At 40.3% G+C, this 15,069-nt stretch overlaps 1 protein-coding gene across 1 annotated transcript in view; it reads left to right on the top strand.

The window, feature by feature from the left end:
- cnn3a (calponin 3, acidic a) overlaps positions 1 to 15,069 on the top strand; it is a 102,879-nt gene that overhangs the window by 63,766 nt on the left and 24,044 nt on the right. The window contains exons 3-4 of the mRNA XM_043698852.2: positions 4,413 to 4,479; positions 5,938 to 6,075. Of these exons, the coding sequence (XP_043554787.1) occupies positions 4,413 to 4,479; positions 5,938 to 6,075 (205 nt within the window). The remainder of the gene's footprint in view (positions 1 to 4,412; positions 4,480 to 5,937; positions 6,076 to 15,069) is intronic.

Below are 15,069 nucleotides of genomic sequence, written 5' to 3'. Positions count from 1 at the left end.
CATTTTTATTGAACTTTTCATGAGAATTGTATTATTGTCTGTTGATAATAATGGATGGTGAGAGTGATGGGGAAGTAATCCAAGATGAATCTGACAATAATTTTCTAAAAAACGCAAAATAACATGGTTTTATGATGGCAGAGTTGTGTAGGCAGCCTAGGATGGAGTAGCTGATGACAGGGAAACACGTAACTGGGGAAAGGGAACCTGGATGATTTGGATGAAAGCTGAAAATAACTTTTGCAGTAAAAGTTATTATTGAATTCAGGCAGTGGGAAGGGATCTCTATGAAAAGATTGCTTGGAGCTTTGGTGGTTAACAAACAAAGTTCGAAAGAAAGACTGGATGGATGTGAATGAGGTACTCAAATATGAAGTTTCTTTCTTCAATCTCCAAAGATCGCATTCAGCATAATGGATAATAGAGTATAAAATTGCTAGGATGATGTGTGAGTGATTTAAAATTGGAAGCTCTAGGAATGGGATTGTTTACCAACAGTGGAATTATTAGGTTACCAGTCAAAGATTTGGTGACGTCTTATACGTCAGAAGCAATGCAACTGTGAATAGGAGAATCCATTAGTATGTTAGTGGGGGAAAGTTACATTCTTTGAATCAGGAAGCAAACTTTCAGTTAGATATTTGCACTTGCTTTACTATAATCAACGTTCATAAATGTTTTAACCATTTTAAACAATTGGGACTGAATATAAACAATAGAGAGAATGACTTGTATTCTATATAGTGCCTTTTACCACCTCCAGGATGTCTCATAGCACATAACAGTCAAGGAATTACCTTTAAGTGTAGTTGACATTATAATATAGAAAAATATGGCAATTATTGCATGTGCAGCAAGATTGCACAACTAACTCTGAAATATATAACCAGGTTATCTATTTAGTTTTTGGTTGAGGGATAAATATTAGCCAGGAGATCAGAAGCACTTCCATTATGTTCTTTGAATAATGCCATGGGATTATTTATATTGATTTAAGGGGCGAGGCATGAGGTCCATTTTTCACATCATATCCAGAAGACAGCACCTTAAATAGTGCAACACTTCTTCATTACTACACGAGAATGACAGCTGAGTATTGTGCCTGTCTTTCAAGAGGAACTTTACCCAAATCAGCCTAACTCAAAGCAAGATTGCTAGCACTAGCTGCCTAGGTGATACTTAATAAAATGCAAATTTACTAGTTCGTTCAAAGAATAGCTGTCCAGTTCAGCCATGTAAAAGAGACAAAAGAGAACAGGTTGATTAGAACTTTGTATATGATGAATAAATGGCACTACTAAAAAGTAAAAAGGGCAGATTACAAATTTGGAATTCTGAAATAAGAACATTTGTTTTTGTAAGTTTGCTCAAATTCCTGTTTTTCTCATAGCCAGTTAAGTTATTGACTAACAATACACAAGATACACCTGGTACGAGTTTTGAGAAGATTTGTAGCTTAGGTTGAGGTTCTGGATGTAGGCTTGCTCACTGAGCTGGAACTTTTTGTCACCATAATAGGTAAAATCTCCAGTGAGCCTCTGGATGAAGCATTACTGATCATTCCTGCTTTCTATTTATATGTTTGGGTTTCTTTGGTTTGGTGATGTCATTTCCTGTGGTGATGTAATTTCCTATTAAGATGTAATTTCCTGTTTTTCTCAGGGGGGTCATAAATCGAGTCCAAATCAATGTGTTTTTTGAGAAGAGTTCCGGTTGGAATGCCATGCTTCTAGGAATTCTCATGCATATCTCTGTTTGGCTTGTCCTAGAACGGATGTGTTGTCTCCGTCAAAGTGGTGTCTTTTCTCATCTGTATGTAAGGATATTAGTGAGAGAGGGTCACGTCGTTTTGTGGCTAGTTGATGTTCATGTATCCTGGTGGCTAGGTTTCTGCCTGTTTGTCCAATGTAGTGTTTGTTACAGTCCTTGCACGGTATTTTGTAAATGACATTAGTTTTGCTTGATGTCTGTATAGGGTCTTTCAAGTTCATTAGCTGCTGTTTTAGCGTGTTGGTGGGTTTGTGGGCTACCATGATGCCAAGGGGTCTGAGTAGTCTGGCAGTCATCTCACAAATATCCTTACGTACAGATGAGGAAGAACACCACTTTGACTAGGACAACGCATCCATTCTAGGACAAGCCAAACAGAGATGTGCATGAGAATTCCTAGAAGCATGGCATTCTAACCGGAACTCTATCAACAAACACATTGACTTGGACCCAATTTACCACCCCCTGAGAAAAAGAACTGGAAATGACATCACCAACCCAAAGAAACCCAAACATTTAAATAGAAAGCAGGAATCATCAGCAATGCTTCGTCTGGAGGCTCACTGAAGATGTTACCTCGTATGGTGACGAAAAGTCTGAAAATGAACCTTCCAGCTCAGCGAGCAAACCTACAATCCAGTACACCTAAAACATTACCTGTAATTTCTTCACTGCTGCTGATTGGTGTACAGTGATGTAGTGTTCTAACAAATATACTGCACAATGAACTGGGGGTCAGGTTGGAAAAGGAACGTTGAACATATGTGTTTATAGGCCAGCTAATAACTTGATTGGAAGGAGAGGTGACTAGTGACCATCCCTAGTAAAATGTGTACGTGTTAATTTTAGACTGGTTTCCATAGTGAGATTATTAAAATGGTAGAAGAGAAATCAACAATTGACAAAGCAAAAGTTTGTTTTGTGAATTATTTGTGGATTGAAAAAATGGGTCCCTTAATTGAAGGTTGTTTAAATATGCAAAGTCCTTTCCCAGACTCTGGGCCTAAATTTCACCCCTTCACACCTCGTCATGAAACTCCCTGCTGATTTTCTTCAACCTACAACTAACTGAGCTTTAAGTACATTATATCTAAACAGTCTCCATCTCCCCACTGGACATGTGTTTTTGGCGGTAGTGACGCATCATTAAGGAAATGTAGGTGAAGATTTATGCAAGTTTTTTTTAATATAGCGAGCCTTTGCCACATTGGATGCTTTGCCTTGACCTGTAAAGTTGTTTCAGCATTTAGAACGTACTTGTTTTCTTTAGTTACGGTTATTCTAAAGTAGGCAAGAGTTCCCCACACCGGCACCAGACTGTGATATTTACATTGGTGAGATGGACAAAGTAGATCTGCACATCTGGGTGTGCTGTTTGAAATTGGTTTGAGTTGCTCACAGCAGCTTCCCTAGGAGTTCTGATGGAAAACCTATAAATTCTTCAAGTTTAGTTTACTCTAATCAGGACTTCATTAGGTTAGATTAGATTCCCTGCAGTATGGAAACAGGCCCTTCGGCCCAACAAGTCCACACCAACCCTCCAAAGAGTAACCCACCCAGACCCGTTCCCTGAGTAATGCACCTAACACTACGGGCAATTTAGCATGGCCAGTCCACCTGGACCTGCACATCTTTGGATTGTGAGAGGAAACTGAAGCACCCGGAGGAAACCCAAGCAGACATGGAGAATGTGCAAGCTCCACATAGACAGTTGCCCGAGCGAGAATTGAACCCAGGCCCCTGGCATCGTGAGGCAGCAGTGCTAACCACTGAGTCACCGTGTCGCCCATGCCAGTAATATCTCAAATGCGTCTTTTCCAGAATATCCATAACTGATGCCTCTATCATTTTTATTGTCAATGAGGTTGGCTTTGGATATGTCCAGTGTGCTTGAAGAAACCACATCAGCATTCCAATTTATTCATTGAAACTCTGCAGTTTCCTTCTCTTGGTTGAAACTGCACGTATCAGGATTGTTTCTTGTTAGCACACAAAAAGTCAAAATTTATTTTTTACTGTGGCTGGGAAATGCCTAATTCTGGAGAATTATCTGAACACTTTAATTGACGTTCAGACAGTTAGACTTTTTATTTCTTAGTGGAGTTATTTACGATTTATCTCCTTTACTTGTAGTAAAACCAATCTAAATGCACATGAACAAATTGCACCATTTGAACGTTTTACCTCTAGCTTTGAGGTATTGCCCTTTCTGAATTGGTTCGTTTTCAGCTTCTTGACATTCTTCTTATAACAAAGCCAGAAAAACTGCAATAATAATAAGGTTGGTAATCAGCCTGGTTAGGTATCCTACTGGATATCTGGTTACTAGTCCAGTTTTATTTGTAAACAAATTAATTCCTAAAGTTGGATGACCAATCATTTGTAGTTCTATGATCATGTTTGAACTGATCGTTGTGTTTCTATGAAGTTGCTGATTAGCAGTATAACATCGTTTTGAAGGCAAGTATTTTGGAATGTGTTAAATGAGCAAAGGAATGCAGTCAATTGATAGTATGACAAAGGGAAGATCAGCGACTCTGGAAAGGTCCATCAGGTCTTTAAATTAAAATTTTTGGCATTCTTGCATAATTGAATCGTTCCAATGGTCAGAAACTGTACTAAATTCTCAATCAATTTTTCAGGCTCATGAACAAGTTGCAACCCAATTCAATCAAGAAAATAAATGAATCCAAATTAAACTGGCACCAGGTAAGAAATAAAACTTTTTAATTGCAATCCCATCCTGAGTTTAATCTTAAAATATGTAGTGATGACCTTGACAAACTTCTAACCTGCTGTTCTCTCAAAATTAGTTTGGATGACATATTCTCTAGGATATGTTTGAATAAGCTGCTGGCACTGGCTGTTGGACTGTCAACTGGACAGGGTACTGGATACCCAGAGAGTTATATCCCAAATGAGTGCTAAGCTTGCTTAGTTAATTCATTTTCAAATTATTTTTCTGATATTGTTCAAAAGTTTCCATACAGCTGCTGGGCTAATAGTAGGGAAAGGAAGCAATTTTGTTTAATTACCTGGTTTAATACCCAATTTTGTTTTGATTTGTTTTGTATGCTAGTGCAGAGCTGTGAGGTTATAAAATGATTGATTCTTGAAATAGCGCTACCATCCATTTGTAACCATACTTTGGTTAGCAGTATAGTTTGCCACCCTGCAAGCTGGTGTTTTGGAATGAAGTGTGAACAAAGTCTTGCAGTTGATATGTATAGCACAGAAGGAGGCTTTTCAGTCAATCATAATTTTGCTACTTTCTGTGGAGCAGCTATGTCAAGTCCACTTTTGGAGGACTGTGTCAAGTTCTAGTTGTTCTATTGAAGGAAGGATATTATTACATTGGAGAAGTTCAGAAAAGATCTACCAGCATGTTGTTGGGATTGGAGAGTTTGAGTGAGAAGGAAAGGCTAGATAGACTGGGACTTTTTTCACTGAAGTGTTGGAGGTTGAGGGCTGACCATTTAGAGATTTACAAAATCATGACTGGCATGGATAAGGTGAATAGCAAAGGGTAGGGAAGTCCCAAAATAGAAGGCACAGAGTTAAAGTGAGAGGGGAAAGAATTAAAAGGGTCTCCTAGTCTTGCAAGTTTATTTCAGCATTGATCCCAACTTCCACAATCCTCATGGGGAGGAAGTTCAAGGCCTTTGCCATTTGCTGTGTTTAATTAAAAGTTCTTTGTACTCCCCTCCATGTCTTTTCAAATATTAAATCTGTGCCCTCTGGACTTTGTGTTCTCATCCTTTTCCTTGTCCATTATATATAAGCCTGTTATTGTCTTATGCATATCAGTGCAATCCCCCTCCAGTTCCTTTGTTTCAAGTTTTCACCTTACATTGTAGTTAAAATCCTGCATCCCGTAATTGATAAATCTCTTCAAGGATCTTTGAATGATTCCTATTGACAGTACTAGATTTTGATGTCATTGCCTGATTGGAATTTATGAGGTGATCTTTATGGTTGAATAACCTTCAGATATTTTTCAAGAGGCACCAACTAAACTGTAGTGGCATGGAATGAATCATGCCTGAACTAACAGTGCTTTCAGAAGGATGAGAATTTTAAAGAATTTGAGATATTAGTAAAACTGTAGATCTTTCAAAGTGGCTATACATTCTATATCATTTAACAATTTGGTTTATTTTTCTACAGCTGGAGAATATTGGTAACTTTATTAAAGCCATTCAGTCTTATGGGATGAAGCCACATGACATTTTTGAAGCAAATGATCTTTTTGAGAATGGGAACATGACTCAAGTCCAGACAACACTTTTGGCACTTGCTAGTCTGGTAAGTGCAGTCCATTCTAGGAGGTTATTAATTGGTGGATTTAATGCAGCACAGATCACTTAAAATTAATATTAGTGTTTTAATGTTTTGGTATGGAGTGTAAGCGAGCTTTTCACATTCGTGTGATTTGAATTGCTAAATTGAAATGCGGTGAAAGTGTTTTGATTTAATTTTATGGCCTTTTTTTTCCCTTTCTGGCTTTTCTCTCTTTTTTATGGTTTTTCTCCCTTTCTGGCTCACTGAATGTTCTATACTTGAAAGGCTGGGCAAGCCTCATACTTGGCTTCCCCACTGCTGTCAAAGCCTCAAGGGCCATGAACCTCCAGAGCCAGCCTGATGTGGCACTCTCATTTGATTTTTCCCGCTCTGCTGCCATTCCTTGTTCTTCAACTCTCTGCTCCTAGCTTGCAACATTTCACTTGCAAAATCAGTAAGTGAAAGACCATAAGACATAGGAGTGGAAGTAAGACCATTCGGCTCATTGAGTCCACTCTGCCATTTAATCATGGCTGATGGACATTTCAACTCCACTTACCCGCACTGTCCCCATAGTTCATAATTCCTTGCGAGATCAAGAATTTGTCCATTTTTACCTTGAAGACGTTTAGCACCCAGCCTACGCTGCGCTCTGTGGCAATGAATTCCACAGGCCTACCACTCTTTGGCTGAAGAAATGTCTCCTCATTTTCATTCTAAATTCACCCCTCTAATTCTAAGGCTGTGACCACAAGTCCTAGTCTCCCTGCCTAACGGAAACAATTTCCCAGCGTACACCCTCTCCAAGCCATGCACTATCTTGTAAGTTTCAATTTGATCTCCCCTCAACCTTCTAAACTCTAATGAATACAATCCCAGGATCGTGAGCCGTTCATTGTATGTTAAGCCTACCATTCCAGGGATCATCTCTGCTGGACACACTCCAATGCCAGTATGTCCTTCCTGAGGTGTGGGACCCAAAATTGTACACAGTATTCTAAATGGGGCCTAACTAGAGATTTATAAAGTCTCAGAAGCATATCGCTGCTTTTATATTCCAACCCTCTTGAGATAAATGACAACATTACATTCACTTTCTTGATCACTGACTCCACCTGCAAGTTAACCTTTAGAGAATCCTGGACCATCACTCCCAGATCCCTTCATACTTCAGCTTTATGAATTTTCTCACCATTTAGAAAATAGTCTATGTCTGTATTCTTTTTTCCAAAGTGCAAGACCTCACATTTTCTCACATTAAATTTCATCAGCCATTTCCTGGACCGTATTCCTAAGCTGTCTAAATCTTCCTGCAGCCTCTCCACCTAACTTCGTATCATCAGCAAACTTCACCAGAATGCCCCCGGTCCCTTCATCCAGATCATTGATATATAAAATGAACCGCTGTGGCCCCAACACAAACCCTGCGAGACACCACTTGTCACCGACTGCCATTCTGAAAAAGAGTCTTTTATCCCAACTCTGTGCCTTCTGTCAGACAGCCAATCCTCAATCCATGCCAGTAGCTCACCTCAAGTACCATGGGCCCTCACTTTACTTAGCAGCCTTCCGTGAGACACCTGATCAAAGGTCTTTTGGAAGTCTAGACAGATAATATCCACTGGGTTTCCCTGATCTACCTACTTGTTGCCTCTTCAATGAATTCTAACAGGTTTGTTAGGCACGACCTCCCCTTACTAAATACCAGAAATACATCCAGGGAAGTTATTTGGGTGGAACTGAGAAATAAGAAAGGGATGATCGCCTTATTGGGATTGTATTATAGACCCCCCCCCAATAGTCAGAGGGAAATTGAGAAACAAACTTGTAAGGAGATCTCAGCTATCTGTAAAGGTTTAGATGGAGAGGAATTTCTTAAGTATGTACAAGAGAATTTTCTGATTCAGTATATGGATGTACCTACTAGAGAAGGTGCAAAACTTGACCTACTCTTGGGAAATAAGGCAGGGCAGGTGATTGAGGTGTCAGTGGGGGAGCACTTTGGGGCCAGCAGCCATACTTCTATTCGTTTTAAAAAAGTGATAGAAAAGGATAGACCAGATCTAAAATTGAAGTTCTAAATGGGAGAAAGGCCAATTTTGACGGTATTAGGCAAGAACTTTCGAAAGCTGGTTGGAGGCAGATGTTTGCAGGTAAAGGGACGACTGGAAAATGGGAAGCCTTCAGAAATGAGATAACAAGAATCCAGAGAAAGTATATTCCTGTCAGGATGAAAGGGAAGGCTGGTACGTATAGGGAATGCTGGATGACCAAAGAAATTGAGGGTTTGGTTAAGAAAAAGGAAGCATATATTAGGTATAGACAGGATGGGTCGAGTGAATCCTTAGAAGAGTATAAAGAAAGTAGGAGTATACTTAAGAGGGAAATCAGGAGGGCAAAACAGGGACATGAGATAGCTTTGGCAAATAGAATTAAGGAGAATCCAAAGGGTTTTACAAATACATTAAGGACAAAAGGGTAACTAGGGAAAGAATAGGGGCCTTCAAAGATCAGCAAGGCGGCCTTTGTGTGGAGCCACAGAAAATAGGGGAGATACTAAATGAATATTTTGCATCAGTATTTACTGTGGAAAAGGATATGGAAGATATTGACTGTAGGGAACTAGATCTTGACATCTTACAAAATGTCCAGATTAGAGGAGGAAATGCTGGATGTCTTGAAACAGTTAAAGGTGGATAAATCCCCAGAACCTGATCAGGTGTACCCGAGAACTCTGTGGGAAGCTAGAGAAGTAGTTGCTGGGCCTCTTGCTGAGATATTTGTATCATCGATAGTCACAGGTGCCGGAAGACTGGAGGTTGGCAAATGCAGTGCCACTGTTTAAGAAGGGCAGTAAAGACGAGCCAGGGAACTATAGACCGGTGAGCCTGACCTCGATGGTGGGCAAGTTGGAGGGAATCGTGAGGGACAGGATGTACATGTATTTGGAAAGGCAAGGACTGATTAGGGACAGTCAATATGGCTTGTGGGAAATCATGTCTCTCAAACTTGTTTGAGTTTTTTTGAAGAAGTAACAAAGAAGATTGAGGGCAGAGCAGTAGATGTGATCTATATGGACTTCAGTAAGGCATTTGACAAGGTTCCCCATGGGAGACTGATTAGCAAGGTTAGATCTCGTGGAATACAGGGAGAAGTAGCCATTTGGATACAGAACTGGCTCAAAGGTAGAAGACAGAGGGAGGTGGTGGAGGGTTGCTTTTCAGACTGGAGGCCTGTGACCAATGGAGTGCCACAAGGATTGGTGCTGGGCCCTCTACTTTTTGTCATTTACATAAATGATTTGGATGCGAGCATAAGAGGTACAGTTAGTAAGTTTGCAGATGACACCAAAATTGGAGGTGTAGTGGACAGTGAAGAGGGTTACCTCAGATTACAACAGGATCTGTATCAGATGGGCCAGTGGGCTGAGAAGTGGCAGATAAAGTTTGGAGTGCAGGTTCATAGCTCCTTGAAAGTGGAGTCGCAGATGGATAGGATAGTGAAGAAGGCGTTTGGTATGCTTTCCTTTATTGGTCATAGTATTGAGTACAGGAGTTGGGAGGTCATGTTGCGGCTGTACAGGACATTGGTTAGGCCACTGTTGGAATTTTGCGTGCAATTCTGGTCTCCTTCCTATTGGAAATATGTTGTGAAATTTGAAAGGGTTCAGAAAAGATTTACAAGGATGTTGCCAGGGTTGGAGGATTTGAGCTATAGGCAGAGGCTGAACAGGCTGGAGCTGTTTTCCCTGGTGCGTCGGAGGCTGAGGGGTGACCTTGAGGGCATGAGAGTATGAGGGCATGGATAGAATAAATAGACACAATCTTTTCCTTGGGGTCAGGGAGTCCAGAACTAGAGGGCATAGGTTTAGGATGAGAGGGGGAAAGATATAAAAGAGACCTAAGGGGCAACGTTTTCACGCAGAGGGTGGTACGTGTGTGGAATGAACTACCGAGGATGTGGTGGAGGCTGGTACAATTGCAACATTTAAGAGGTATTTGGATGGGTATATGAATAGGAAGGGTTTGGAGGGATATGGGCCAGGTGCTGGCAGGTGGGACTAGATTGGGTTGGGATATCTGGTCGGCGTGCACAGATTGGACCGAAGGGTCTGTTTCCATGCTGTACATCTCTATGACTCTATGACATGCTGACTTGTTCTCATCGAACCCTGCACTTCCAAGAATTTAGAAATCTCATCCTTAACAATGGTTTATAGAATATTACCAACAGCCAAGGTCAGGCTAATCTGCCTATAGTCTTCCATCTTATCTTGATCCTTGAACAAGGGGGTTACAACAGTGATTTTCCAATCATCTGGGACTTTCCCTGACTCCAGTGACTTTTGAGCGATCACAACCAACACCTCTGCTATTTCCTCAGCCGCCTCCTTCAGAACTCTCGGGCATAGTCCATCGGGGCCAGGAGATTAATCAATTTTTAAACTTTTTTAGCTTTTCTAGCACTTTCGCTTTTGTAATAGCTACCATACTCAACTCTGCCCCCTGGCTCTCCATTATTATTGGGATATTACTCATGTCTTCCACTGTGAAGAAACAAGGCTGGAACTAATGTCTGCAGATACTGAAAATATATGGCTTTACTTTCCTTGGAACTTTAGTTAGCAGTCACTGCTTTGAAGTATAGGTGCTTTGATGTGATTTTGACTGGAGCATATGTAGCTGCTGATGGTTGCTGACAATGGAGTAAGAGTTTGGAAGAAGAAAACAGCAGAAGACGAGGGTAGCATAATAACCAAATTTTATGTTGACTGGAGGAATAGGGGACTGAGAAGGGGTTTTGGATGCATGGGAGGTGTGAAATGGGTGGTGGGGACGATTTGAGAGGGTGAGAGGAATTAGCTGGTTGTAGCACAAGAGAAATGACTTGGAAAGGATGGAATAGCATAGGATGGCAATTTTAAAAAGTAGGACCACTTCAATAAAAATATCAACGATGGTTTCAAAGCTGACTCTTTTGTCAAGATACTTAATTGTCAATGTCAACCTGTGCCTCAAAAGTTATGCTGAAAATAGGCCAGGCTACACCAGTCATTTGAGGTGTGATAAGTACATGGCCTGCATTTTCATTTCCAACGATTTTATGTTTGCATCTGATCTACGCTTGTTTTTGAGGGAGGCTGCATTTCATTTTATTTGGTTGTATGAGATGCAGCAATGCTGTATGAGCCTATCCCAGGATTCGAAGTCAAACATCAGAACTTGTAAGTGAAGCTTGCTTTGGGGGCTGTAAGAATACCCCACTCGAACAAGTTACTCTAAAGAAACTCCACTATGAAATTGATATTCCAAGAAAATTGTTAAAACAACAGAAGATTTTAAAAATTACCATTTCCCATCCATAGGCAAGTTTATTGGTAATTTCTCTTTACCAAAATATCCCAACCTAAAAGGTTGTAAGTGCAAACCTATTCTTAACCTTATCGGTCCCTTCTACTGGAAGCTTTTCCTTACAAGATCCACTTGTATGATAAAGCAGAATGACCTCTTTTATCAAGGCTCTGAAGTATTTCTGGTTCTGTAACTCTCTTAGCTCAGGCTGATAAATCAAGCTATCTTGCATTCTGCTAGAGCATCACCCAATCATGGGGTTTCAGTGTTTTATCCACTGCCCAAGAAGATTCTTCATTACCAGTGCTACCTGTTCATCTTGTCTGTGGTGTCTTTTCTCATTTTGAAATCTTTGAATGATCACTGAGGCATTGACAAGAAATTCTGTTTACAGATCGTGACCTTTTCCTCCTCAAATGTATCCTCTGAATCAGCACTGGAACTGCATTTTCTTAGTTCTTGGTCACAGTCATGGCCTTCACTTCTCGTCCCCTATCTTGGGCATTTAGCCAGTTTTATATTTTTCTGTAGCTTGTACTGCATGCCCCACTATTGTAGCCACTCCTAGTCATATGACCTTGCAGGCTGGTAAACTGCTCTAGGCAAGCAATCCCTACATAGGATTATTTTCTCATGTTCTTCGTGGTCAGTGCATGTATGTATGCGTTTCCTGAGTTCTTACGTTCTGCCCTTCTGGTTCAAAATCGTACAACTCTTCTATGTGAAGTACGTGGTACTTCATTAACACTACCTTCAACATTTTAAGAGGCTGAAAATTCAAAACTCATCCCCACTACTTAAAAGGGATGCACCTTTTATAGTCTAATTTTCCATTTTACCTTAAGAAATTGTTCATGGCATGCCCGGATCCATTACTGACCCATTCCATTCTTTGGGTCTTTCTCTCTTGTCGGAAACCAGGTTACCAGATCTGAAATTTCCCCTAGGTGGTTTGATGCAATGTCTGAATGCTGTTCTATTTATTTCTCTGATGCCTCTGCTTTAATACTCTTTTCTAATGTGGTGTAATGCATTTAGATGAATGCAGTGAGTTAAGCTGATCATTGTTCCTCCTTGTGCAGTAGGATCGTCATGCTGTATTGAAGGTAAATTTTGGATTCTGCCTGTGTACGAGTTGGTATGGGCTATACACACCCCACCCCAATGATTTAAGGAATCTTTTTACATGTACTATCCGTGCTGGTTTGTTTGTAACTTAAAATTTGGATGTTCTGTCAGTATTTTGTGCAACATATTATTAGTTATTGCATGACTTCTTTCACAAAAGTCATTGCTTAACAGACTTTCTGCAGGAGTGTGCATTCTTATAAGATTGATGTTCTTGCACATGTCTTAAATCTCACTTTTCCTAAATTCATCTGTTTTCCAGTAAGCATTCTGCTGATATCCTAAGGCCAGTGTTCACCTATACTTCAGTGACTATGTCCACTATAGTCCCTATCCTTATGGTTGTCACGGTGGACATGCTAAACCTGATTGTCATCTTTACAGAATGTAATACAGAAGCATTCAAATCTTCCATATTTTCAGGTTCATCATTACTACTTCATTAAAATCCTTGAGCTGAAGCAGCACTTACCCCTGCAATAGATGATGTCTTTGATATTTAATATATCAGGTCTGTTCTTGAAGGGAATCTTAATGTTTGTCCAATTTCCATCTGATCCTTCTATCATCAGTCAGCAGTTTCTCTGCAGATATCAAGAACACTTCTTTACTTTTCTATGAGAAGCCCCAGATTTCCTCAGCAGAATACTGTAATGTCTGGGTCCTGTGAAGTGTGCGTTGTATTGCATTACCAAGTGCCAGTACCTGTTCATTCTCCATGTCTGTACCTCATAAGAATCACCAATCCCGCTTCAGTATCAAGGTCTGTTACATTAGTTCCGGAGATGCTTCATGCCTAATTCTGTAAAGGTAAAGTTCTATTTTTCTGTCTCTTTGATAGAGAAGTGACCCGAGTCCCCATACGCTTGTATGGCTCTAGTTTTGAAAACATAAGTGGATAATCATAATTTGTGATCTTGCAGTATGACTCGGTCATTTCACTTCTGAAAACTACAAAGGGGCTGCCAAAAAAAAAGGGATTACTTTCTACTTTCTTCATCTTTCTAGCCAAGGAGATTGAGATTAACCCTCTGCTGTCTTTGTTTCAAATAACAATATCCATAAATTGCATTTGGCAGGGAAAGATTGAGATTTACAAGGATTTTATTGTTAATCTACAATAGCTTTTTGGCAAAATAGTCAGTTCATCTTTTCCCATCCAGTAGTCAGCACTCTTACTGGGGATGGATTTACCTTTTAAATACAAAATCATGTGAGCAACACCAGATCTCAAAGACATTGGCGTCTTCCTTTTTGAGTGTTAAAGGGACCTGCATTTCTATCACTTGCGTTAGCGGCTGGGAATTGGTCACAAGGTTTTATCATCTTCCATGACATGTGAAAATGCTGTCACAGAACTGCCAAACCATGGAAGTGAGTGTATCATTGTAGCCAAATTTCTTTTAAAAAATCTCACACCAGCTTATAGTCCAATAGATTTATTTGGACGCATTAGCTTTCAGTGCGTTGCTGCTTCAACTGAAGCTCTTGCTTTCAAATAAACTTATTGGGCTACAACCTGGCATTGAGAGTTTTTAACTTTGTTCACCCCAGTCCAACACCGGTTCCTCCACATCAGAGCTAGATTTCATAATCTTTCAAAGGCTCTCACGATGCATTTGTCAGAAGCCTTAGTCAGGCCAACCAATGTGGTGTCATTATCCTTGTTCTGCTTTCTGATACTACTCACAGAGTTGTCTTTTTGCAAGTAGCAGTTCCTCCAGCTTTTTTGTTAGACATTGCTGACTCTTTGGCAGCAGATTTTAGTCGAGACGTTGCACTAAGTTGTTCAACGAATTCTGGTGATTTTCAGGATGATGAAGAAGATTTCTCTGCCAGTTGCAAAATTTATATTGTTCTTTTCTATTTACACAGGTGCACAATGAAGGCCTCATTGTATTCTTGCACAATGGTTTGTTGCTTCACGTGTAAGTCAAAGAAGTTGAGATTCTTGACCAGGCATTAATGTCCAGCTTTATAGACACTCTTTGCTAAAGGAATTTGATTTCATTTGTTGTATCTAACAGGCTTGGAGGATTATCAAGAAAGCAGTTAATGGTGCCCTGTGGAAGGTTGTTAATTGCTTTTTCATTGATTAACAGCTCAGGCTAATTTTGAGAATGTGGTTTAAGTGCTCCACCCAACTTTCCAAAGTTTGGTCTTTTTTTGTGAGTAGTGTTGGTCACCTGCACGGAGGGTTGATGATTAACCCATGATAGAGTACTCTTCAGTTGCATGAATGAATGGAGACCCAATAGAAACTTGGTACTGTCCAGGACAAGGCAGTGCCCATGATGGGCACTGCATCCGCCTTCAACATGTACTCTCAACATGTTCAGTTTCCACAGCGTACTACAGCAACTCACCGAGACCATAAAATGTAGGAGCAGAAGTAGACCATTCCACCCACCAAGTCTGCTTCGCCATTCAGTGGTACCATGAGTGATGTGATAATCCACAGCTCTCCTTTTCTTCCTTGTCCCCATAACCTTTGTTTCCCTTATTGACTAAAAATCTGTCTATCTCAACATACTTAGTA

Source organism: Chiloscyllium plagiosum, unplaced genomic scaffold, assembly GCF_037043375.1.
Source record: "Chiloscyllium plagiosum isolate Xiang-an unplaced genomic scaffold, Cpla_swu_hap1 HiC_scaffold_9, whole genome shotgun sequence".
Classification (NCBI taxonomy): domain Eukaryota; kingdom Metazoa; phylum Chordata; class Chondrichthyes; order Orectolobiformes; family Hemiscylliidae; genus Chiloscyllium; species Chiloscyllium plagiosum.
Note: the sequence above shows the minus strand (reverse complement) of the source record. Positions and strands in the feature narration are given on the sequence as shown.